The sequence below is a fragment of the Actinia tenebrosa genome, unplaced genomic scaffold (assembly GCF_029948245.1).
Source record: "Actinia tenebrosa isolate PJP-AT-01 unplaced genomic scaffold, QUT_ActTen_1.0 PGA_scaffold10__47_contigs__length_13832649, whole genome shotgun sequence".
Classification (NCBI taxonomy): Eukaryota; Metazoa; Cnidaria; class Anthozoa; order Actiniaria; family Actiniidae; genus Actinia; species Actinia tenebrosa.
The window spans coordinates 1,600,854-1,626,990 of record NW_028292570.1 but is presented as its reverse complement, the minus strand read 5'-3'; the positions used below and the strand labels follow the sequence as shown (position 1 = coordinate 1,626,990).

The 26,137-nt window shown below is 40.6% G+C and overlaps 4 protein-coding genes and 2 non-coding genes across 7 annotated transcripts; 3 read left to right on the top strand and 3 right to left on the bottom strand.

The window, feature by feature from the left end:
- The first annotated feature begins 6,929 nt into the window (after positions 1-6,929).
- On the top strand, positions 6,930-7,002 carry Trnar-ccu (transfer RNA arginine (anticodon CCU)). The gene has a single exon. It is a non-coding gene; the product is annotated as a tRNA-Arg (tRNA).
- Positions 7,003-8,215: 1,213 nt separating this feature from the next.
- On the bottom strand, positions 8,216-9,626 carry LOC116305593 (uncharacterized). Of its 2 annotated transcripts, XM_031715533.2 has the most exons (3): positions 9,524-9,626; positions 8,937-9,226; positions 8,216-8,828 (listed from the first exon to the last, which is right to left on the bottom strand). In XM_031715533.2, exons 1-3 carry the CDS (start codon positions 9,613-9,615, stop codon positions 8,314-8,316), a joined length of 897 nt encoding a protein of 298 aa, XP_031571393.1. In that variant the 5' UTR covers positions 9,616-9,626; the 3' UTR covers positions 8,216-8,313. The 2 variants fall into 2 exon arrangements, with proteins under 2 accessions (XP_031571393.1, XP_031571392.2); XM_031715532.2 differs by having other exon boundaries at positions 8,216-9,226.
- Positions 9,627-10,983: 1,357 nt separating this feature from the next.
- On the bottom strand, positions 10,984-13,092 carry LOC148912710 (uncharacterized). Its single transcript, XM_089026453.1, has one exon. It carries the CDS (start codon positions 13,021-13,023, stop codon positions 11,026-11,028), a length of 1,998 nt encoding a protein of 665 aa, XP_088882579.1. The 5' UTR covers positions 13,024-13,092; the 3' UTR covers positions 10,984-11,025.
- Positions 13,093-15,744: 2,652 nt separating this feature from the next.
- Positions 15,745-16,446, top strand: LOC116305582 (NPC intracellular cholesterol transporter 2-like). Its single transcript, XM_031715521.2, has one exon. It carries the CDS (start codon positions 15,843-15,845, stop codon positions 16,329-16,331), a length of 489 nt encoding a protein of 162 aa, XP_031571381.1. The 5' UTR covers positions 15,745-15,842; the 3' UTR covers positions 16,332-16,446.
- Positions 16,447-19,103: 2,657 nt separating this feature from the next.
- Positions 19,104-21,011, bottom strand: LOC116305591 (uncharacterized). Its single transcript, XM_031715530.2, has one exon. It carries the CDS (start codon positions 21,009-21,011, stop codon positions 19,104-19,106), a length of 1,908 nt encoding a protein of 635 aa, XP_031571390.2.
- Positions 21,012-23,396: 2,385 nt separating this feature from the next.
- Trnar-ccu (transfer RNA arginine (anticodon CCU)) lies at positions 23,397-23,469 on the top strand. The gene has a single exon. It is a non-coding gene; the product is annotated as a tRNA-Arg (tRNA).
- Positions 23,470-26,137: the final 2,668 nt, after the last annotated feature.

Below are 26,137 nucleotides of genomic sequence, written 5' to 3'. Positions count from 1 at the left end.
AAGATTAAGATTAAGATTAAGATTAAGATTAAGATTAAGATTAAGATTAAGATTAAGATTAAGATTAAGATTAAGATTAAGATTAAGATTAAGATTAAGATTAAGATTAAGATTAAGATTAAGATTAAGATTAAGATTTAAGATTAAGATGATTAGATTAGATTAAGTTCGCTTCGATTCGCTTAGCTTCGCTTCCTTTCGCGTTCCGCTTAGATTACCGTGATTAAGCTTCCGCTTCGATCCGCTTCGATTAAGATTAAGATTAAGGGCCATTTAAACATTATCGTCACATCATAGACAAACACTACCGATACTGGTTAAAATAAATTTATTTATCAAAAAGACCTTAATAAAAGGCGCTGTCTTAGAAGCATGTCTTTACACCGCAGCCAGTAAGGGGGACTCCACCGGGTCACCCCTCGGAATTACCCGGATATTCCCGTGCGTACACGTAACAGCGTCCGAGTGCGGTATTACCCGCGCGCTGATTCCCTTACTGCTGATGGTTACCGTAATGGAGGTTAAGATTATTTTGTGGATATACGATTGCATTAGAAGAGTGTATGGATTGTCCGCGCCTCGTCAACCATGGTTTCGACTACCTTTCTCTACTGGTAGGCCACAAAGTAGTATTTTTTTGTGTCCTCTGCGCTGGTAGCAAGCACCAGAAATGTCCATAGGGAAGTAGGTGGAGGCGAAATGCCTCTCCATGGTAGCAAGAAATGCTATTATATATATTTCAAAAGTGTCTCAGAATGTTAACAATAAGGTTAAATCTTTGTTAAGTATATATATTTCAAAGAGTGTCTCAGAATGTTGACAATAAGGTTAAATCTTTGTTAAGTATATATATTTCAAAAGTGTCTTAACAAAGATTTAACCTTATTGTTAACATTCTGAGACACTCTTTGAAATAGTTTCCAGGTATCCTTAACAAAGATTTAACCTTATTGTTAACATTCTGAGACACTCTTTGAAATAGTTTCCAGGTATCCTTAACAAAGATTTAACCTTATTGTCAACATTCTAAGAAACTCTTTGGAATAGTTTCCGTGGTGTCTTAACAAAGATTTAGAAGAGTGTATGGATTGTCAGTGCCTTTTTTTTGTGTTCCCAAAAGAGTGTATGCGTGTTCCAAAGGAGTGTATTGCTACCCCAAAAGATACCAATCCGTGTCCCCAAAAGATGTGCGTTGGTTTGCGCAAGAGTTTTGGATCTCTACTTATTTTTATTGTTGTTTGTTAACAATCAACAATAAATACTAAGACCCCTTTTGGAGAAGGTCTGCAAAAATGCCCGAAGAGAATGGAGGCCCCTTCTACCTTCTTTGTAGGGCCACGCGCAATGGTGCAGCTACGTAGCCCGGAATTCGAATGTTGCCTATTGTCTCCTGCGCTCTGTACAAGCCACCTACCACATCCAAAAGGATTTCTATCGTGCGCTGTTTTCCTAGCATGTATCCAGCTATGCCTATGGCTATTTACAGATACATGTCTATATCTGTGGACAAACAGGTATCTACCATATGGATCCATAGGGTATTCCATGGACGAGCATAGGGTATGTTCCGTATCTACCTACATATATGGCCACACCCAAGATACTATCCAAAGAGGAGATCGCAGACCTTTTGGAAGACAGGAAGAATGGAATGGGGCTACAAAAGGTAGCCAAGAAGTATGGTGTGGGTATTCCCAAAATACGCAGGATAGAGCAGGAAAACAATGCGACGCCTGCAATTCCAGAAACGCCACCTACGACAGATTTGCAGAAGCATTTTCTAGAAGTGCAGGATTCCTTTGCCATTGTTTTGGACGACCTAGGAAAAGCAAAGGAGGAATTGCTGGCCGAACTTGCAACCACAAAAAAAGAATTGCTAGACCGCGTGGACGATCTAGAAAAGCTTCGTGCGGAGCTGTCGTCCAAGATACAACCACCTGGTAGCGACGAGGATGGCTACTACAGCGAGGAAAACCTAGAGGACGAAGTGGAGGAAATATCCACGAAGATAGACTGGCAAATAGCCGGGAATATAGTATTTGCCATCTTTGGCATTGGAGCATTGCTTTGGGCGCGCATGCAGCAACCAGTGGAAAAGGTTGTCTACTACGAACGTCCGGGGCCTTCCGAACGGCCACAGAGGCCTTCTAAGATTCCGGAGATGGAGTAGAAAGGGCGTCTACCAGATCGACACCCTTTGCGGAGACGTGCACCAATCTATCCTTTCTTTTGTTGGCAGTGGTCTTTTCCCTGCCTATTTTGCAATATATCGGCGGCGGTTGCGCCCAGTCTATTTTTTGCGCCTGCAGGAAGTGTCCCCAAACGGGCGTGGTTGCATGTTCCGCCGTGCAGCCCTCCAATACGCACTCGGAGCATCGGCTGGACAGGAACAGGATGGTCCTTTCTTTGCCCCTGTAGGTGGTTTTTGCGTATTTCCAGCATTGGTATTCGCCCGGCTGCATGCGTAGCGCCTGCACGCATTCTTTGTTTGGCGGCGCTGGAACTTCCAGTAGTCTTTCCGGGTTTTTGGGTATTGCATAGTCTATCTTTGCCGCCAATTCGTGGTAGGTGTCCAAACCGGGGCCTTCGGGTACAAAGATCGTAGCTGCGTTGTTCTGCCACTCCAACAATATTTCCTCCCCCGGCACCGCTGTATGCACGTAGCCGCTGCTTTCGAACTTTCCCACCACGAATGCATCCAACATCGCAGCTGTAGCCCAAGCCACCGACGCTTCCTTGCCGCTGCGTAGGACTACGCGGTGTCCTTTGCACGGCCAATCGGGGTCTTTGTTCCTTGGTTCTACGTATCCTAGTATTTTGTAGTCGCCCGGGGGAATTTCTTGCATGCGGTGTACCTTCGTATGTGTTTCGAACAGCAGCTCGCACAGCTTGCGGCTGCGCCGGCGAGTCCTATCCAACAGCTTTTTGTGCTTTTCCAACTCTTCTTCTATCTTTTGCCTGTCTGCTTCTTTTTGCCGCAGGATGTTCTGCCGCTGCTCCTGCAGCTCTGCGTGGTATCTTTTCGTAGCTTCTACCCACTCGTCTCCTTCCAAATCGTCCCGTATGTCTTCCAAGCGCTGCTGTCTTTTCCTCTTCGATAGGAAGGAGATCCTGCGGTCCGTAGGCACTTCCAAGATGCCAAAGGCACTCTTTTCCACGCCCAAACGCTGCGCCTTCTTCGTACGCCATATCCACTCCACGTGTTCCGTCGGAGGCAGAAAGTGGGCTATCGTAGGTGCCCTTGCATGCACGCGGGTGGGAAACTTGGATTCTGCCAGCACCGTAGGGGAATCTTTTGTGTAGCATCGAAGTGGAGCTATTTCCACTGGATCCAATTCTTGCACGTCTATACGAAATATGGGGCACCTGCGCAGACCAAACTCTGCTATGGTCCAAAGTACGCATTGCTCCCATTTGTCGTTGCCCCGCACGCGTACGCCTGCTATCCTACCCGTTCCTGCGTGGCAGTACCAGGCTAGGAATATTTCTTTCGTATCCTCGCAGCAAATGCAGCAGCATCTGTCTAGGAGTTCGGCAAGTGCCAACCACATGTTCTTTGGCGGCTGCACCACAAAGATGTCTTCTAGCGGCGCTATGGTTTCCACGATAGCATTGGTGTGTTCTTTGGAGAAATCCCTGCTGTAGATGGATATTTCCACGCGCGTACATCCTCTTTTCTGCACGTCGGGGTGCAGGAATGTCCTACGCAGGTGGTCGTTTGGGCAATCCACATATTCGGCAAGCTTTGCGCCTACTGGGTTTTGCACTTCTCCAGCCTCGAAGTTCGACACTATCTTGTTGTATATTTTCGTCCGTTTGCCCTTTTCCACCCAAGTACAAACATGGCTGCCCACCGAGTGCGTGTTGTCCAAAATGGTACCTTCGCGCCAACCAGCTTCCCCTTGCTCTTTGTAGCCCATTTGCCGCAGTTTGCGCACCAAAGCCTTGCGGTACAAAGTGCCGGAGAAATCCTGCGTGTAGTCCACGGAATAGATTCCATATCCGTGCGCGTCCAATAGCCTAGCAAACTTGGCAATGCTTTTGTCTACGACTTCTATGGACAATTCGGAGGTGTCTACTTTGGCCACGAAGGTGGCTGCGTGTTCGCCGTGCAGGCTATTCCACTTGTTGGACAAATGGGCCACGCGCTCTACTATGTTTCCTTTTTTGCATGTGTGCGCCATGCTGGTCGGCAGGAATACCCCAAACGCTTCCGTGGCCGCAATGGATATTTTGGATACTATTGCCTTCGCATTTCTACACACCCGCCCATACAAATCTTGTTCTGCGGCGAATCCATACACAAACACGTCGTCTACAAAAGGAGGCAGCCCATGCAGTGGCTGCAAACTTGTAGGGCCTTCGTTTCCGCGCAAGTAGTCGCATTTGGATATGTCTGGAAGCAGGTTTCCATCGTGGGCATTGTCCAGCAGCAAATGCGCCAACAGCCTACTCTTTGCTCGTATTCCCATCTCTTGCAGTGTTGTCGAAATAGTCTTTTGGGAGTCCATCTGTATATATAGGGGAAGAAGCAAATACTACAAATGTGGTCCTGGTTGGACAACCATACGAAGGGGCTACAACCACTACTTTTGGGATGCACAAAAAATGCCCACCCCAGTAGACAACTTTGGGTGGGCAGATCGTCGTACTAGCAGACGCAGCTTGGCCACGCTCCGCGCCACAGCGGCATTCTATTTCTAGGGGCACGAGCTCTTTGGGTGGTTCCATATATACGCCCATTCCCACCATATGGCGTACCCTACTTTTGGGAACACGCAAAGACACTCTTCCGTGGGCTTTGCAAGCATACCGAATCGGTATGTACATCTTTTGGAACACAAAAAAGGCAGTCGAGGCGCGGACAAACGATACACTATGCAAAAACCACAATAGGAATCTTTTGGTACACAAAAAAAGGTAGTCGAAACATGGTTGTCGAGGCGCGGACAAACGATACACTCTTCTAACTTCTTGATGTTGTCAATAGTTGCTCCAGCCCTACGAGTAGCATCTTCCCATCTCTGGATGGCTTCTCTTCTTTTTAGGGTAAGTTTACCGCCCCGAGAGGAATCTTCGAAGAACTCTCTTACTAACTTCCCTACGCAGTTGCCGGGATGTCGCATTGGTTTAAGCTTCTTAACGTCTGGTTTCTTAATCTCGTACGCGCCGTAAATTACTACAGTAACCGGGTATGCGACCTCGTAGAACAGTATGTCTATTCCTTCAAGTGCTCCGGGCCTGGTGTCTTTATTCAGCACAAACAGGTTTTGCTTACCTGACGCCCGTATTGGATTGCGCCCCTTTTCTATCATCCACTCACCGTCTAAATACTTTATAAATGTTAACTCCAAACGGTATTCACCTTCAGGCATCAAATTGATTATCCTTTCTGCTCTTTCATATGTCATTGTCTCGTCCGTATCGCCCTCCATAAACGTTGTAAAGGCAAAGTCAGCATCCAGGCGATCCAACACCTGAGTTCTCAGTTTGCGCACAGTTTTATTTCTAATGCTCGTGATGGCGTCCATCTATATGTAAAGGATATCTTAACCTCCATTTACGGTACCCATCAGCAGTAAGGGAATCAGCGCGCGGGTAATACCCGACTCGGACGCTGTTACGTGAGCACGGGGAATATCCGTGTAATTCCGAGGGGTGACCGCGAGTCCCCCTTACTGCTGCTCTTTATGTCCCTTTTAAACTGTGAAATTGAGTGACAAGATCTAATGCTGGGTGGAAGGGCATTCCAAAGTTCAGGAGCCGCAAAAGAAAATGACCTTTTTCCATAAGATTTAAGATTGTACGATTGCTTAGTTAGAAGATTTAAGGAAGATGATCTTAAGCAGCGAGGAGCATAAGGTTTAATCAAGTCAACAAGATATGCAGGTGCTAGATTATGCAAGACCTTAAATGTAAGTAAAAGAATCTTGAAAACTATGCGCTGTTCCACAGGTAGCCAGTGTAGATTGCACAAGATAGGAGTGATGTGATCTTGTTTTCGAGAAAAAGTTATTAGTCTTGCTGCAGCATTTTGGACATGCTGAAGCTTTTGCAGAGAGCCTTTGGGAAGTTCATATAATAATGCATTACAAAAAAGATTATGGATATGGAAGAAACAAGTTTTGCAGACAGTAAGTATATGGTCGTCAAGAGACAGCACTTCATCAAAAATAACTCCAATGTTACGAGCAGATGGTGATGGAGAAATGTCAGAGCCAGAAATGTTAATAAAATCAACAGGTGGTCGAGGACGGTGTGGATTAGCAAAAACAAGAATTTCAGTTTTGTCGTTATTTAATTTTAGTTTGTTAAAGGTCATCCATTTATCAATTTCTGATACACAGGTTTCAATTTGCTGTTTCGCATCCTCAAATTCCTTATTGGATGACATAGAAAAGGTAAGATACAGCTGTGTATCATCAGCATATAAATGGAAATTTATATTATTATTCCTCATTATATCGCCAATAGGTGATCATCACCTATACAATAGAAATAGGATGGGGCCTAGGATAGATCTTTGTGGGACACCACATTGAAGAGGATGATCTGAAGATGTACAACCTTGGACCTTGACCTTGAGTCTGTCCTCAGTCTTTCTCGTAATGGCTAATACGACACCGGAAATCGAACACAGGTTGCATTCTTTACTTTCGAATGCCCCATAATGCGTTGCACCTTGCGGTAACCAATCAAAACACTGCCCCAAAATGAAATGTTCTTCAACTGAAAGTACACAATACCTTTTTTAATCTCTTATATCTTTCTGCATGTTTCTTATTGTTTCATTTTAGTATTTGGACATCAAACGATGTGCTTACTACTTAATCAGCCTTCAGCACAATAAGTGCGGTTTTTTTCCTCTGGCTGCCCTTACACCCGCAAAGTATTATGGGTATGTGAAGGAAGAGTACTGGTCATGTAAGGCCTCTGTAGTCTAATGGATATGACGTCGGCCTCCTAAGCCGAAGGTTGCGGGTTCGAGTCCCGTCGGAGGTGATTCGTAGTTAATTTTTGTTTAATAAGCCAACAGACTATCCCATCATGCATTGTGTATCAAACAATGTCAGTGGAATTTTCATCATATCTTTTTACGCCATCTGCTGAATCGTTAAGATTCTCGATAATCATCTAATATTAAAATACTTTAGCCTACATTTGGAATGTGTTCTATACGTTTCTATACATGATTAATTTATTTCATTTATTTAATCCTTTCTGGCCGACATGACGGAGTGGTCTACAAGATCCCGTGCATCGAGTGTTACAGCGTCTATTGCGGTGAAACTGGGAGATTAAGCAAGAAAGATCGGGGGAAAAACATTAGAGAGACATCCGCCCAGATTGGTAGAACGTCGAGTGAATCGACAGAGACAACCACTAGTACACACGCAGAGTCAAAGAAGCCATCCATATTAGACTCCATCCCAACAACATCAATGAGAACAGCAGAATTGAGATTCCTGAAGCGTGGATAGCGACCATTCGAAAACACTCCGTCACGCCCATCTACTGCAGCCAATCACAGCCAAGAAGACAACCTTCAGACTACGCCATCGCCTGATCAAGAGGAGGGAGGCTATAGCAGTATTAGTCGAAACTGCTAAAATTAAGAGACAAATGAATAAATATAATCTTTGAATGTAAATTCCATTGTGGTTTTGGATATCATATAGACGTCAAAGAAGCTAAATTTGGAGAAAAAAAATTTTCAATCTCCTGAGAACTGTTTTGTTCTCCAAATTGAGCTGTATTCGAATGTAAGAAAAGATACTAAAAAGGTAATCGAAGCGAACGACAAGTTATATCTGGGGTAGCCTTGATTTCTTTAGGGGGTGGGGGTAGGGAGAGGGGATTCATGATACATCGTTCGCACTTGCTACTCCCTTTCTCCATCACCGCTCCATTTTATGGTCATTTATCACGGTAATGTTTTCCACCATTGGTGGTTGGCTTTCCAAGTTTATTTCCACGAGATTTATTTTCCTGCTCTCTGTTGGTAATAATCTATGAAGAAGACATTGTTCTATCTCAGATAACAATGGGCAATCTGTAAGAACTTACCATCACCAAGAATTTGCCTGTTTGTACTTTCTCATATTTCAAATTGCAACAGTAATCAATTGACAAATTAATAATAATACTGATATTCAAACATTTGCAGTATTTTGATAATAAAATCAGTACAATGAAAATTATTATTCTGATTGGAAACGTTTTGCTTCTGAAAAGCGTAATCATATCACGGGTAAATATCAGTTTTTGATTACTAGAATCGTTTTTATCCTAAAATCTCTGGATTATTTAATCTTACTTCTTAATACAAAGTTTGTAGACAATGTAGGCGCCGATGCCAACACCAGCAGCCAATAGACCAAGCTTCACAGCTTTGCTCTGCAAAATACCATCAGTACTGATGGGTTTCTCATAAGATCCGGGGAAGTTATTCACTTCATTTCTGCAGCAATCTTCACCATCAGTCATCTGTGTATCCTGGAAGCCATCAACATCTTCACAAAACACAACCCTGTCAAAGACTTGTAAGCTGTCACTATGTAAGACAACATCATCTGTGTCGTTAACTACATCTGTACCGTTCGTAGAAGCTACATCAGCATTTGGAGCGATCTTTACTACACTGATGTCATCAGCACCTTCCTCAACGTTTGCAGACTCTTCTTGAAAAGAAGAGGACGATAGAACTTCTCCTCCAACTACACTCTCGCTAACTTTAGCATCAACTTTTCCATGAAGAACTTGGTCCATCATGTCATCCTTCATATCCATCACTTGATCCACAGCCTCGACCTTCATGGAAATCATCTCTGTTGATGAATTGGGTAGATATTGTTGGATCTCTACACTCTCTTCAATCTCATAACAGCTTGAATCACTCTCTGTGGTCGTCTCTGTCATGTAACCAGCATCATTACCTGAAACTCCATCGTCGTAGCTTTCATCTTGACTGTCTTCATCAGACGTCCAAACCCAAGTATGTCTTGTTGGTTTGGTAGGAGGCTGAGTAAACTGGACGCCATCTTGATTGTGGACTTCATCCAGGTAGGTAGAAAGAGAGGATGAGCTCCAATGAAGGTTTTCAGGATCGTAGACAACGGTGTCTGACTCACCGGAACTCCAATAACACGTATCTTGGTGCAGTTGCTGAAGATGGGATTTGGAAAAAAGTTCCCATGGATCACCTCCAAGTGCCCTGAACACTAAACTGGAGACGGGATACCGAGAAGAAGAAGATTAGGATTGAGAATATTATGAGGAAAATGTGAAAGATGAGGGGGAAGAGACGAAATAAACTTATTGTAGTGCATGAATAAGTCGGCACAGTTGGCCCTACATTGATGTGCGTGTGTGTCTGTCTTTCTGTCTGTGTAACTGGCAGTCTTTTAGTTTTCAGTGTGTTTTTCTGTGTCTGTCTGTCTGTTCTTTGGTCAATCAGTCATCATGTGTGTGTTTACTGTGTTCGTCTTTTTGATGGATGACAAACGAACAAATATCTTCTTACCTTCGGAATGGAATACAATGAAACAACGTGTACAACAACATGAACTGACTCGTAACCACCGCCAATGTAAAGAAATGGTTGGTCGTCAGCATCACTACAAAACCTGAAACGAAAACAAAAAAAACACGTTAAATGTAAACGGTAATATTGTTGGTCTATTGGAAGTGGGCAGAAGTTCAACCAATCACAAGCAACGATTATAAACAGAAAAGTGATTGTGAAAACAAAGATTTTCAAAAAAAAAAAAAAAAAGGAAAAACGAGAAAAGTATTATACGGCAAAGTAAAGAAGCAAGCAAAAAGACATTACCAATAATCCAGGATTTGACGCAGTCAAAGCATCCAAACACGAATATAATAACACCAATAATCTTCTTCAAAAGAGAAAACATCCTGAGAAAATTCCTTTTGCTGGTTTGACCAATGCAAAGTAAAACGTACAGCAAAAGTGTGTTCTAGAATAAATAAATTGTGACGTCATATATTGGATGACGTCACAAATATGGCTTGTAGGTATCAGGCCTTCGTATGCAAACATTATATGCGATAAAAGGCAGAAACGTAAATTTAATGGATGTTTAAAAGCTGTTAGAGAAAAAGCTAGCGTACAGTTAGTGATAGAAAAAATATATTCTAAGGTTTTTTCCTTTATAGTTTTCTATTACCATGTGAATTTGATTAGACAGTTTTTTACATCAGCGACTTTACTGCGCGCTCTTTCTTCAGTGGAGCTCGCGCGCACCATTCTTAGCTTTACATTGCTGCAGGAAAAAGAAGGATTTCTGGAGAACCAAAGTCAAAGGGATTTAAGTTTTATCGTAACTCTTACATCTTGCCTAGAATATAATTCTGTTAGTGGTATTCTTCTAAAGCTAGTTATCGTAATACTATTAATTCACTTTTAAATGCAAATTGTCTAATATTAGAAGTTGATAAGCTTTGAATATTAGTTATACTTTATATTATAAACAGGCTCAATGTTTGTGCAATTTGCAAGTTCCATGTCAAGAACATATTTCATATATCAATATTTCATTATACACTGTAATTCATCCTGACTTCATGCAATACGTGCGCGCCTTTTCTATTTCTTTAATAAAAGATATATATGCCTCTCATCATGGTCTTCATCAGTTACTTTGCATCGTTTTTGAATTTCATTTACGATGTTTTGCAATTAGTGTTTCAGGTTCTACGTTTTAATCGGTTTCAGCAAATAATAATAATAGTAATAACAATAATAATAATAATAATAATAATAATAATAATGATAATAATAATAAACAATAACCGTGAACAGCTTCAAAACTCGTTCATGAAGAGGAAATGTAGAAGTTTGATATTTGATAAAAAATGATAAACACAAGCAAAGAAATATTATAGATATATAGTTACGTAGATATATGTTGTCAATCTTTTATAGCATAGAAGCTGCTAATTTATATGTTTAACCTTATTTATCTTACACTAAGCCAACTTCTCTTTTGAATGTCACAGTGTTTTTTATTTAGCACGCAGTTTCATTTCCGAGTACCTGAGAGCTCCGAAATGGTTTTTCAACGTTAACCAACTAATACCTTGTTTGGTCGCTGAGTTAGGTAAATATTGAGCATTTAAACCTGAACGAAAACAATTATTATGCCACCACGCCCCAGTGGTAAACAAAGCGCAGTTATAATAACTGCTAGGATCGTTGTCCTGTTCTTTTGTGCTGAAAGGCATGTTATTATGGTATGTTAGTGAGTCTCCCGCAGTACCCGAATACGAGGCAACCTTCAGTCTGTACTTGTCTGATGCGGAACCAACACTAAAACTACCATATTTGGCATATGCAATCGTTCCATCCCGGTGTCTCAGTTCTATACGTAGAGTCGAGGCTCTACCTTTTGTCAGGCGATGGATGTAGTCATTACCCAACCAGAACTCGCCATTCAGGTTTCCAAAACCTGTTTTGTACTGCTGCCATCCAAGATAAAAGTCAACAGATCCATCTTTTCTTCTCTGGAACACTGTCCACCCTCCTTCGTCAGTGGTCATGTCACAGTACACTTGAAAGGGTCCTTGACTGTCGGGTTTTACTGTGTACACACCGCTACGTCTTTCACCTGATTTGTAGGCATCTGCACAATCTCTGTAGACAATGTTTATTCGTGTTTTAGCTTCCGTGTCAGCAACTCCACCACTCGTAGCGGTACACACGTAGACACCAGAATCGGATTTGACAACATTTTCAATAACGAGAGACCCATCTTTCACTTCATGTCGTCCAGCTGGAAGATGGCCGTTTTCTTTCTTCCATTTTATCAGCGGTTCAGGAACACCTTTAGCAGAACAATTTAATACAGCATTGGTTCCAAAGTAGGCTTCTAAATCTACAGGTGGTTTGATCACAAATAATGGTATTGGTATTACGACTATCATTGTCCCTGCAATGACTGATCCAAGTAGGTTTTCTGCTCTACACAAATATGTACCAGAATCATTTATGGCTGAGTTTGATATCGATAGCTTGCTGTCTTTGACAACGGTTCGTGTTTTTGATAACAAACCAACAGCTTTATACCACGTGACTTTAGGTTCGGGGTGCCCTGTCACCTGACACTTCGGAAGGGTTATATTATTCCCATGCTTGACACGCACAGGTCCTCTGTTTAGATTAACTCTAGGACTAAAGTTGACTTCAATTCTTGCTGTCTTCTTTACTTTACCAAGAATATTAGAAGCCTGGCATTGATATATACCTGACTCAAGAGGTGTAACCTCTTGGATCCCAAGGTCAGTATTATTCAATATGAATGCATTCGTGGGCATCAAACCATTGACTCTAGACCACACAATGGATGGTCTTGGATATCCTTTAGCAGAACAATTCAGGATAGCAGACTTGCTTTCATTGACGATCAAATGAGGGGGAGAGATGACAACTGATGGATGTTCTAACGAAGGACCGCGGTCCCCTTTCGGTCCCGGCATGCCTCGAGGACCGGCAACTCCATTTTGTCCTGGATCACCTTTCAGTCCCGGTATTCCTTGCTTGCCTGCTCTACCTGGTTTACCCATGGGTCCTTGTGGTCCTCTGGATCCTCTTCTGCCTCTTCTCCCTCGTATAGCGATAAAGTTCTTAGCAGAGATAGCTTTGCTCACTTGCTGCTCGATCAGTTTGGTCAGTTTAACACTTTTCGTATCGTTAGTTTCTCCCTGCAATAGTGAGTCTTCCACATCGACACTCCTTTGTATTCGTTTCTTTGTCCTTCCACAACATTCCTTAACGTCCAAAGCGAGTCGTTCGAGGCTATTTCCTTTGTTTGCAGCCATGTTGTCTACATTGACTGCTTGAAAGGTCATCTTGTTCTCCAACTTTTGTATTTTCGTGTTTTGTTGCTTCAGAATCATCTCGATACGTACAAACTCACCACAGCACAGCAAGAGAGCGACTAACGAAACAATGGCGACTATCGTTGAAGCAGTTAACTTATTCGACTTGGAAACTTTTCCATCCATTTTTAGTTTCCAAAGATACACTCGGTTATTTAGACTCTTCTAATTAAGAGTATTTCTTTGAGATATCAAATGAACAAGGACGAGCAGAACATACTACTTTAATAGACCAGGCATATTTTGATCAATTTACGTACAAAGGTCGTCTCTAATCAATTCTAATAGATCTAGAATTTCAAGACATGATAACGCATTTGGAAATATACCAAGAATCGGCACTTCTTTGATTGTATATATATATATATATATATATATATACACATCAAATCGAGCTGAAAACCCAATATATACTTGAAGTCTCATATGAGGTTTGGTAGCTCAGTGGTTAGAGCAATAGCGCCGGAATCGCCAGCGAATGGGTTCAAATCCCGTTCAAGATTATTCCCGAGTCTTTCAATTTGCAGCTGCATAAGTTGCTTGGCATACTGCGAGGATCAGCTCAATTTGATACATTACGACCGCAGTACAAATGTATATTTCATATATATTCTCATACATACCGGTATATATTTAGCAATTATTCGCCGAAGGCGAAGTGAATATCGGGGAATACTTACCGAGACGTGAGTCTTTGAGCGGCGAAGTAAATTTTCTCCATATTCACTGAGCCTGAGGCGAATAATTGTTTTAGCATATACCAACTTGTGTACAGAGTAACTTATTTTATATACAATAATTCAATAAAAACAAACAAACAAAAACTTTTAGTTTGCGTGACAAATTCACGCAAAACTTTTAGCAAAACTTTTAGGCCATACTTCGTTGCCTTTTTAGTATTGATAGGAATGGCATTTACTTTCATTTTTTCAAGCTCATCGGGAATTGTAGCAAAACGATTGCCGGAAGATGCCATTTTGTTGCCGACTCAATATTCCGAGATTCAGAGGCGAATATCGTACAATATTCACCTTCAATTAACTAATGAGCGCGCGCGTTCTTAGGAAGTACACAAGTTGGTATATGCTAATATTATTATATAGAACACAGGTAGCCCAATTTAAGGTTTTACTACTGATATCACTCTCGACCCCATAGTCTTGCAATAGAATTCTTACTTCGCATGCTACACGAAATACCATTATAATCTAGATTATTTGGAGGGTGCCATTAGATTTAGTAGTTAAATGACAAATAACCTAAAATCAGTAGTCAACTGACAATTAGATACCCACATTGGCACTCTCTATTTGGTATGCGCGCGTACTCTTCTGGAAGCTTTATGTGCGGTACTTTTGTGTATTTCATAGATAACAAACTCAAACTTTAATTCCTTTGTAAATTACTACTGTGTTCATGCAAATGACTACAGGCTCATTTGTTCAGCTTCATTTCACTGTCTTAGTATTCACGTACAAATACCAATAGTAAATTAAACAAACTGCGATGCCCCATTCTAAGGCTATTTATCGTAACGTAAAGTACATTGATGACATTTTTCATATTTTTCTGTAATTTGTTCTCGCACATTTATTACCACCATATTTTCGTGGGCTCTGATTGGCTGGTTAATTAAAGAAGACATTGTCTTATTTCTGATACAAACTACCGAATTCTGTCAGAGGTTTTACAATCACCAAGGATTAAACTCATCACTACTAGATGAGCTTGACGTTAGGTGCTTGTTCGGTGGGATGAGAGGGGCCTGACACATAAAATCGTGGTAACGGCAACCCTGTCACAACTCACCGTGCACCTGTCACACTGACGGTCTGGTCAGTTGAATACTTACCTATATATACCTAACATATAGGGAGGGAGGGCAGGAAAAAAAATATAGCGTTTAGCGTGTGGTTGCCAGAGGCTAGTGATAGTGAATATCGTAATGCAAACGACTGCTGGCCGAATTTAAGGTCAAGCTAGCGTGATCACATGGATAGCGTGTGATTGAATTGACCCATTAGAAATAAATATTCACTTTTTAGTATCCCACCCAAAAGATTGAATTCGAGTAAGCACGACAGTGACGAAGAAGATGAGTAACTGGTAACTTCTGGGTAACTGGTATTTACTTCCCGCCAGCAAAACACAGTGCACCAGAAGTGAAAGAAGTGATCGATTATCCTTCAAAAACTGTTAGAAAAGGCGTAAAAAGTCTGTACGAACCGTTAGCCAAAGCATTATCATAGTGGCCAACCTTCTAACATCGCGTCAGCGGTTATGAAATGTCGAGAACTTCGAACTCCTGTAATTCAAAAAGTCCTCGAGCTTGTCTCGAAAGAAATTACTGGGCTATGCTCAAGAACAACACTTCTCTGCTCAGAAAAACATCAAATAATCAAAACTTCAAATTTAAGTCACTATGCGAGGAACGCAAGGCAAGAGCGCCAATATATTATTTTGTTGACATCTTATCCAGTAGGCAGATTAACAAAGATTCTAGTAAAATCTTTCGTATGCGTCTTTCTGATGATCATTAAACTGTTTGATGCGAAATTTCTTAGCTGTTATCTCGAAGCCTTCCTGGAATAACGCAATCTTGTTTCCTGGTTTTCGAGAACTAAGCCGTGATTGGTTAATTCATAGGAAAGGAATGTTTTGTTTGGGTAAGGAGCCGTTACTAAGGGGAGAAAGCGTTGCGTGACAACACTGAAAGCGGCTGTGGAGGAGACTAATGACCATTACGATCGTTCTAAATTTATCACCAAGACGTAATCATCGATTTTATTTGAAAACTTATATAATGCATAATCAGCTTCAGTTCAATATACTCAGAAACCCGCTCCTATTGGACAGTGGCTCAGAGTTTGAAAGCTTAGCGGAAAGAATTTCAAAGATTCAGTCGACTTTACTTTCCCTAGGCATAGTGTGAAATATCATTTAAAATGTTGATGATGCGTCGAGCGTGCGACTTTGTGGTCTTAGCCGTAGTTTTAGCTGTGTCTTCAACCGAAGCAAAGATAATTGAATTTGACTCTTGTGGATCTATCATTAGACCGATAATAGGGAAAGTCCTACAGATTGACATAACTCCATGTGACTCTGAACCTTGTGTCTTCCGCGTAGGAGCCAATGTTACCGCCAAAATCACCTTCATTCCCGAAGAAACTGTCCAAGATGGTCTCATCGAATTGGTGGCTATATTTTCTAGAGGGGAGAGACTACCATGGCCTCTGAAAAATCCCTTTGCTTGTGAAGACCACAATCTTAACTGTCCTTTGAAACCGAAAGAGCCTGCCACAGCGATCATACAGACTCGTGTTATAGAAGATATACCCGGAAGCTACAAGCTTGTTGCTCAAGTTTACATGGCCGAAACAAAACTGGAAAACTATGTTTTCTGTTTCAGAATACCTGTACAAGTAACTTACTAGGATCAAAAAGGAACTCTCGCTATTTTTACCTGCTGATGTAACCTTACCAAAGTGGTCAGTACAAGTATGTTTTCTCGACGGAGATAAAATAAAAATAGTGTGTAGCGAAAACTTATCATGCTTATATGAGCTGAATAACAGATCTTTGTTGTATGTATTCATAACCCAATGCTATTCAAGACAAGCCACTGAAGTTTATATTAATAGACAATAAGGGTGGCAAAAGGTGGCTCCATGGGGTTTTATCCACGCGATAACATTCAACTTCAAATCGCAAATACGCGGACGCAGACAATCCAATACTAAAATGTTTTAAAGACGTTTTAAGGGAAAGATGAAGTTTTCGAATGAGCATGTTTTTAGTGAAATCGAAATTAATATAGTATCGCTGTAAAGCGTTGGTACTTTTACTTTATTGCCTATTTTCTCTATTTTTTGACCTAGCTTTTTAAATTGCTTTTGAGATATTGGAGGATAAGTAATTTGCTCAAGGTTCAGAAAATTTGAAGAAAATCTGTGAGAGCATTTTCGAGTGATTTCATATTGAAGTTTTGAAGTATAAAAAATTTGCAGAAACAAAACATGTTAGTAACCTTGTTGAAAAGTAGTTTGTTTCCTCAGTTTTGAGTTCCTAATTTTATCTAAAGAAGTTGGTAAATGTTAATTAACATTTTCGTGAATTCAAATCTACACGATGAACTGTTTTATGAACTGACTCAAGTTGTTTTTATAAGTAACAGTATTTTAAACTAATGTCAAAAAAGAACAAAGAAATACGATTTATTGCTCTCTATGTTCAATAAACAAATAATAATATCAAAACAAATGTCAGAACTGAACACCAAGAAAATATATTAAGGTTATGTCTGCTTCGAACAGGTTTCGTCGGATGCCGAGCCCAAACAACCCAAATTTCTCTGAATTCGAGAGTTGCGTATAAAGCGCTCATTGAATAACCCAAAGGTATTATGACTTTCAGATAAATCCGAACATCCGGTGCACATGAAAATGCGCTTTGCAAACTAATCCGAAAAATGTAGTTTGTAAAAAGCTCCTGTTCACTTAGTAGAACGTGTTTCCCTATTTACATTTTAGATTAAAATAATCATCACTCTTTCCTTTACCATATTCCAAAAACAGATCTTCTCTAGTTTGCTTCATTTTTGTACGCGAGCGCCATTCTCAGACCTACCTTTTTCATCTCGGATTTAGGGAGTGTGCAATAATTATAATAAGGGGGGGGGGGGGGGGGGGCTGAAAATCCAGGGGGGGGGGCATCACATAAAATTGATGCCAAGATAGGGGGGCTCAAATTAAAATCACTCATTTGACGGAGGGGGGCCTTAACTGTTTTTTATTCGAAAGGACTGGGACGAAGGGACTGTCCAATAATTATCAGGAGGGGGCTCAAAAATGAAATATATAAAGCAAAAGATTAGGCAGTAACCCCTTAAAAACAAACTTTTTAGTTCTTACACCCCCCCCCCGCCCCCACCTTTGTTATGTAAAAATTAGCGTTGAACCAATTCCTCCCCCCCCCCCATTCCCCCCCCCCCCGAATGAATACCATCCTTCAATTAGAAATGTCTTTATGTGAATACCTGTTGTCATACTATTGCAAGCCTGTGCTTACTTGTTCGATTTCCTCGTCTGCAACAAATAGTGCTTCATAAGAATGTTCAACAAAACCGTCCATTTCTGAGTCATCTGATTCCACATCAGAGCTGTTTTCAGAAGAATCAAAGTCGTGTTCGGAATCAATGGACAGGAATTCTGTACTACTATCACTGGAATTAATTCTTTTATCCCTAGGTGTTTCAGCAAGAGCAAAATTAAGGACACTGATGATTATGATGTCATGAATCTAATTATGTATCTAAGATTGTCATGTCAATTGATATCATGAAGTAGATTTGTTCCAGTTCTCATTTATCGAAAGGAAGCTACACAAAGTAATCCATATTCAAGCGCTGTCAGTACACCCTCTAGATCTTTTTCATGTGGTTAAATGAAATTTAGGCAAAGTTAGACTTGATCTGAGTAACAGCGAATAGTCTACGATAACCGCTGTTTCCATTTGTTGTCTGCCAGCTGGCCACCTATATACGTTGAACACACACTATCACAATCACACGCTATTCTGGTGATTGCACTAGCATTATCTTTGGTCATCAGCAGGGCCGAGCTGTTTGATCGGTAATTACCGCGATATCGATCAACGCTATTTATTGCTAATGGGTCAAATCGATCGCTTGCTATCCATGTGATCACGCTAGCTTGACCTTCAATTCGGCCAACAATCGTTTGCATTACGATATTCGCTATTGCTATCCTCTGGTAACCACACTCTAAACGCTAGATTTTTCTTTTTTCTTTCCTGTCCCCCCTCCCTATGGTAGGTATAAATAGGTAAATATTCCAATGACCAGACCATCAGTGTGACAGGTGCACGGTGAGTTGTGACAGGGTTGCCATGGTTACCACGATTTTATATATGTGCCAGGCCCCCCTCATCCCACCGAACAAGCACCTAACGTCAAGCTCATCTACTAGTGATGAGTTTAAATTCTAAACTAATTTTTATACATTTGGGATCAAAGGTCATGGATATATTGTTATTATTTAGCCACCTCGCTACAAGCTCTATGATTGGTCGAGGACTGTGCTGTACTGAAGTAATGGCACCAGCGCATGCTATCTGCATGCAGTCGTTGACTGAACACGAGAGAAGTCTTAGTAGAAGCGCAAGGAGGAGTGGACATTAGAATAACATTACAATGTTTTGGGTCGTACTTTCATTTCTGAACGCTTGAATGAATAATAGTTATTTTTTGCATAATTCCAGGTAATCCCTTTCCCATCAATGGTGTTTCCCAAATATTTCCCATCGAGATTGGAACGAAAACAAGAAGTATACCACCAAGCACCAGCGCGTAGTGTTGCACAATTTTTGTTCCAGAGATCAATATCTTGATCTTTGGTAGAAAAGAACATGTTATTGTGGTATTTTAGTGAGTCCCCAGCGTCACCCGAAAAAGAACCAACCTTCAGTCTGTACTTGTCTGATGCAGAACCAACACTAAAACTACCATATTTGGCAAAATACTTTACTGCACTCCAGTCCTCCAGGTCCACAAGTAGAGTCGACGGTGTTCTTGCTGTTAGTCGATGGATGTAGTCATTACCCAACCAGAACTCGCCAATCGGGTTTCCAAAACCTGCTTTGTACTGCTGCCATCCAAGATAAAAATCAACAGATCCATCTTGTCTTCTCTGGAACACTGTCCACCACCCTCCGTCAGTGGTCATGTCGCAGTAGACTTGAAAGGGTCCTTGACTGTCGGGTTTTACTGTGTACACACCGCTACGTCTTTCGCCTGATTTGTAGATATCTGCACAATCTCTGTAGACAATGTTTATTCGTGTTTTAGCTTCCGTGTCAGCAACTCCACCACTTGTAGCGGTACACACGTAGACACCAGAATCAGATTTGGCAACATTTTCAATAACGACAGATCCATCTTTCACTTCATGTCGTCCAGCTGGAAGATGGCCGTTTTCTTTCTTCCATTTTATCAGCGGTTCAGGAACACCTTTAGCAGAACAATTTAATACAGCATTGGTTCCAAAGTAGGCTTCTAAATCTACAGGTGGTTTGATCACAAATAATGGTATTGGTATTACAACTATCATTGTCCCTGCAACGGCTGATCCAAGTAGGTTTTCTGCTTTACACAAATATGTACCAGAATCATTTATGGCTGAGTTTGATATCGATAGCTTGCCGTCTTTGACAACGGTTCGTGTTTTTGATAACAAACCAACAGCTTTATACCACGTGACTTTAGGTTCGGGGTGCCCAGTCACGTGACACTTTGGAAGGGTTATATTATTCCCATGCTTGACACGCACAGGTCCTCTGTTTAGATTAACTCTAGGACTAAAGTTGACTTCAATTCTTGCTGTCTTCTTTACTTTACCAAGAATATTAGAAGCCTGGCATTGATATATACCTGACTCAAGAGGTGTAACCTTTTGTATCCCAATGTCAGTATTATTTATTATGAATGCATTCGTGGGCATCAAACCATTGACTCTAGACCATACAATGAATGGTCTTGGATATCCTTTAGCAGAACAATTCAGGATAGGAGACTTGCTTTCATTGACGATCAAATGAGGGGGAGAGACGACAACTGATGGATGTTCTAACGAAGGACCGCGGTCCCATTTCGGTCCCGGCATGCCTCGAGGACCGGCAACTCCATTTTTTCCTGGATCACCTTTCAGTCCCGGTATTCCTTGCTTGCCTGTTCTACCTGGTTTACCCATGGGTCCTGGTGGTCCTCTGGGTCCTCTTCTGCCTCTTCTCCCTCGTATAGCGATAAAGTTCTTTGCAGAGATAGCTTTAGTCATTTGCTGCTGCATTATTTTGGTCAGTTTTCCGATAAGACGGCTCTCACTCTTCGTGTCGTTAGTTGCTCCCTGCAATAGTGAGTCTTCCACGTCAACACTCCTTTGTATTCGTTTCTTTGTTCTTCCACAACATTCCTTAACGTCCAAAGCGAGTCGTTCGAGGCTATTTCCTTTGTTTGCAGCCATGTTGTCTACATTGACTGCTTGAAAGGTAATCTTGTTCTCCAACTGTTGTATTTTCGTGTTTTGTTGCTTCAGAATCATCTCGATACGTACAAACTCACCACAGCAAAGCAACAGAGCGATGATGGTGACTATCTTTGAAGCGGTTAACTTATCATTTTTAGTTTCCAAAGATACACTCGGTTAATAGGTCGCTATCAATAGACGTCACTTCCGGTAATAGCTCTTTTTTGAAGACTTGTAGAATCCTGGAGGTTGTATTGATCTCTTGTTTTCTGCCGGTTTGATGTCGTGAAAATAGTCAAATACAATAGTTCGAGGACCTATTTTGATATGTTTTGACTTAGCATCCGCTAGTTGCCCCCCAGTCAACCGCTTGTTTGCCCCCCAGTCAACTCCAAAAAGTCACGTGATTGATAGTAAGCAATTTACAGTATTCCTTTGAGATATCAAATGAACAACGACGCGCAGAACTTTAATAGACCAGGATTGTTTTGATCAAAGTTACGTACAAAGGTCGTCTCTAATCAATTCTAATAGATCTAGAATTTCAAGACCTCATATCGCATTAGGCAAGAAATCAAGAATCGATAGTTAGGTTAGAGATATTTTTCTTATATAGAACACAGGTAGCCCAATTTAAGATTTTACTCTTGAAATACTCTCGACCCCAAAGTCTTACAAACACCAAGGACAGACTCGTACCCAGTCGCTTCTCTTGCCTTATTGATCTCACGCTGTGGTTGATGGGAAGCATTTAGTGAGTTTCCTGTGCATCAGGGGAAGGAAAAAAAGCCACCGCGCGCAAAAGCCACCGCGCGCAAAAAAGCCTGAAACAAATGACGACTGGGTAATAATAATAATAAATAATGTTTTATTGAAGGCCAATTCCCAACGGTTCAACAGCACTTTACAAAATACAAAAAATATTCATTATAGATAAATAGAAAGTAAGATGATAATTAAAAGAATATAATAAAACAGTTTAACAATACTAATTTAAAAATAATTTAACAATATTTCAATACCATATATTAATGTATTAATAATGTTATATAAACAACTTTCAGTAACTTTTAATTAAAATCAAAATCAAAATTAAGATTAAGATTAAGATTAAGGGCATTTAAACATTATAGTCACATCATTGACAAAATAAAGATACTGGTTAAAATAAATTTATTTATTAAAAAGAAATTAATAAAAGGCCTGCTTAAAGAGCCATGTCTTTATGTCCCTTTTAAACTGTGAAATTGAGTGACAAGATCTAATGCTGTTTGGGAGGGCATTCCAAAGTTCAGGAGCCGCAAAAGAAAATGACCTTTTTCCATAAGATTTAAGATTGTACGATTGCTTAGTTAGAAGATTTAAGGAAGATGATCTTAAGCAGCGAGAAGGAGCATAAGGTTTAATCAAGTCAACAAGATATGCAGGTGCTAGATTATGCAAGACCTTAAATGTAAGTAAAAGAATCTTGAAAACTATGCGCTGTTCCACAGGTAGCCAGTGTAGATTGCACAAGATAGGAGTGATGTGATCTTGTTTTCGAGAAAAAGTTATTAGTCTTGCTGCAGCATTTTGGACATGCTGAAGCTTTTGTAGAGAGCCTTTGGGAAGTCCATATAATAATGCATTACAAAAAAGATTATGGATATGGAAGAAACAAGTTTTGCAGACAGTAAGTATATGGTCGTCAAGAGACAGCACTTCATCAAAAATAACTCCAATGTTACGAGCAGATGGTGATGGAGAAATGTCAGAGCCAGAAATGTTAATAAAATCAACAGGTGGTCGAGGACGGTGTGGATTAGCAAAAACAAGAATTTCAGTTTTGTCGTTATTTAATTTTAGTTTGTTAAAGGTCATCCATTTATCAATTTCTGATACACAGGTTTCAATTTGCTGTTTCGTATCTTCAAATTCCTTATTGGATGACATAGAAAAGGTAAGATACAGCTGTGTATCATCAGCATATAAATGGAAATTTGTATTATTATTCCTCATTATATCACCAATAGGTGAGGTATACAATAGAAACAGGATGGGGCCTAGGATAGATCTTTGTGGGACACCACATTGAAGAGGATGATCTGAAGATGTACAACCTTGGACCTTGACCTTGAGTCTGTCCTCAGTCTTTCTCGTAATGGCTAATACGACACCGGAAATCGAACACAGGTCGCATTCTTTACTTTCGAATGCCCCATAATGCGTTGCACCTTGCGGTAACCAATCAAAACACTGCCCCAAAATGAAATGTTCTTCAACTGAAAGTACACAATACCTTTTTTAATCTCTTATATCTTTCTGCATGTTTCTTATTGTTTCATTTTAGTATTTGGACATCAAACGATGTGCTTACTACTTAATCAGCCTTCAGCACAATAAGTGCGGTTTTTTCCTCTGGCTGCCCTTACACCCGCAAAGTATTATGGGTATGTGAAGGAAGAGTACTGGTCATGTAAGGCCTCTGTAGTCTAATGGATATGACGTCGGCCTCCTAAGCCGAAGGTTGCGGGTTCGAGTCCCGTCGGAGGTGATTCGTAGTTAATTTTTGTTTAATAAGCCAACAGACTATCCCATCATGCATTGTGTATCAAACAATGTCAGTGGAATTTTCATCTTATTTTTTTACGCCATCTGCTGAATCGTTAAGATTCTCGATAATCATCTAATATTAAAATACTTTAGCTTACATTTGGAATGTGTTCTATACGTTTCTACACATGATTAATTTATTTAATTTATTTAATCCCTTCTGGCCGACATGACGGAGTGGTCTACAAGATCCCGTGCATCGAGTGTTACAGCGTCTATTGTGGTGAAACTGGGAGATTAAGCAAGAAAGATTGGGAAAAAAACATTAGAGAGACATCCGCACAGATTGGTAGAACGTCGAGTGAATCGACAGAGACAACCACTAGTACACACGCAGAGTCAAAGAAGCCATCCATATTAGACTCCATCCCAACAACATCAATGAGAACAGCAGAATTGAGATTCCTGAAGCGTGGATAGCGACCATTCGAAAACACTCCGTCACGCCCATCTACTGCAGCCAATCACAGCCAAGAAGACAACCTTCAGACTACGCTATCGCCTGATCAAGAGGAGGGAGGCTATAGCAGTATTAGTCGAAACTGCTAAAATTAAGAGACAAATGAATAAAAATAATCTTTGAATGTAAATTCCATTGTGGTTTTGGATATCATGTAGACGTCAAAGAAGCTAAATTTGGAGAAAAAAAAATTTTCAATCTCCTGAGAACTGTTTTGTTCTCCAAATTGAGCTGTATTCAAATGTGCTGCAAGGGGTCTACAGATTACAGTTCGCTTTGGACACTCGAACCGTGAATACTTCACGTTTCCCCCCAGTTCATTATTTCCTGAACTTTCTACTGTTTCAAAACCTCTAAAATGAAGCAATGAGTTCAAATACACCGAGAGATCAAAATAAATCTTCTTTCCAATCGATTGCCTCAATGGATGATTTACAGCATATATATATGTTTAAAAAGGGACAAAAAACTTGAAGAGTCACGTTTCGAGTGTCCTCGCTGTAAGAAAAGATACTAAAAAGGCAATCGAAGCGAACGACAAGTTATATCTGGGGTAGCCTGGATTTCTTTAGGGGGTGGGGGTAGGGAGAGGGAATTCATGATACATCGTGCGCACTTGCTACTCCCTTTCTCCATCACCGCTCCGTTTTATGGTCATTTATCACGGTAATGTTTCCCATCATTAAGTAGTTGGCTTTCCACGTTTATTTCCACGATATTTATTTTCCTGCTCTCTGCTGGTAATAATCTATGAAGAAGACATTGTTCTATCTCAGATAACAATGGGCAATCTGTAAGAACTTACAATCACCAAGGATTTGCCTGTTCGTACTTTCTCATATAATAAAATCAGTACGATGAAAATTATTATTCTGACTGAAATTGTTTTGCTTCTGAAAAGCGTAATCATATTACGGGTAAATAAAAGTTTTTGAAATATTTAAAAATAAATCATTATTGTTAGTATCGTTTTCATCCTAAAATCTCTGGATTATTCAATTTTACTTCTTAATACAAAGTTTGTAGACAATGTAGGCGCCGATACCAACACCTGCAGCCAATAGACCAAGCTTCACAGCGATGGTTTCATCGTACGTCCCAGGGAAATTATTCACTTCATCTCTGCAGCAATCTTCACCATCAGTCATCTGTGTATCCTGGAAACCATCAACATCTTCACAAAACACAACCCTGTTAAAGATTTGTAAGCTGCCACTATGTAAGACAACATTATCTGTGTCACCTTGAAAGCATGACACATCATCGTTAACTACATCTGTACCGCTCGTAGAAGCTACATCAGCATTTGGAGCCATGTTTACTACACTGATGTCATCAGCGCCTTCCACAACGTTTGCAGACACTTCTTGAACAGAAGAGGGCGATGGAACTTCTCCTCCAACTACACTCTCGCTAACCTCAGCATCAACTTTTCCATGAAGAACTTGGCCCATCATGTCATCCTTGGTATCCATCACTTGATCCATAGCCTCGACCTTCATGGAAATCATCTCTGTTGATGACTTGGGCAGATGTTGTTGGGTCTCTACACTCTCTTCAATCTCATAACAGCTTGAATCACTCTCTGTGGTCGTCTCTGTCATGTAACCTGCATCATTACCTGAAACTCCATCGTCGTAGCTTTCATCTTGACTGTCTTCATCAGATGTCCAAACCCAAGTATGTCTTGTTGGTTTGGTAGGGGGAAGAGTAAACTGGCCGCCATCTTGATTGTGGACTTCATCCAGGTAGGTAGAAAGAGAAGATGAGCTCCAATGAAGGTTTTCAGGATCGTAGACAACGGTGTCTGACTCACTGGAACTCCAATAACACGTATCTTGGTGCAGTTGCTGAAGATGGGATTTGGAAAAAAGTTCCCATGGATCACCTCCAAGTGCCCTGAACACTAAACTAGATACAGGATACCGAGAAGAAGATTAGGATTGAGAATATTATGAGGAAAATAGGATGGATGAGTAAACCCTAATGAAATACTCTCACTCGTTTTTGAAATATTACTTTAAAAACTGAAAACATGACTGAAAAGTGGATAGCACCAAAACTATATTTTAAGACTAAGATTCGAACATGAATGATAGAGAATAACTCAAGAGTTGAAAGGTTATTGTTGTGTGACTTCGTAGTCGAA

Coding starts and splice junctions, on each gene's coding strand:
- LOC116305593 (XM_031715532.2), bottom strand. CDS start 9,615: ATGCTGACGACCAACCATTTCTTTACATTGGCGGTGGTTACGAGTCAG. Junction 9,227..9,523: donor CATTGTATTCCATTCCGAAG/GTAAGAAGATAT, acceptor TCCCGTCTCCAG/TTTAGTGTTCAGGGCACTTG.
- LOC148912710 (XM_089026453.1), bottom strand. CDS start 13,023: ATGGATGGAAAAGTTTCCAAGTCGAATAAGTTAACTGCTTCAACGATA.
- LOC116305582 (XM_031715521.2), top strand. CDS start 15,843: ATGTTGATGATGCGTCGAGCGTGCGACTTTGTGGTCTTAGCCGTAGTT.
- LOC116305591 (XM_031715530.2), bottom strand. CDS start 21,011: ATGATTCTGAAGCAACAAAACACGAAAATACAACAGTTGGAGAACAAG.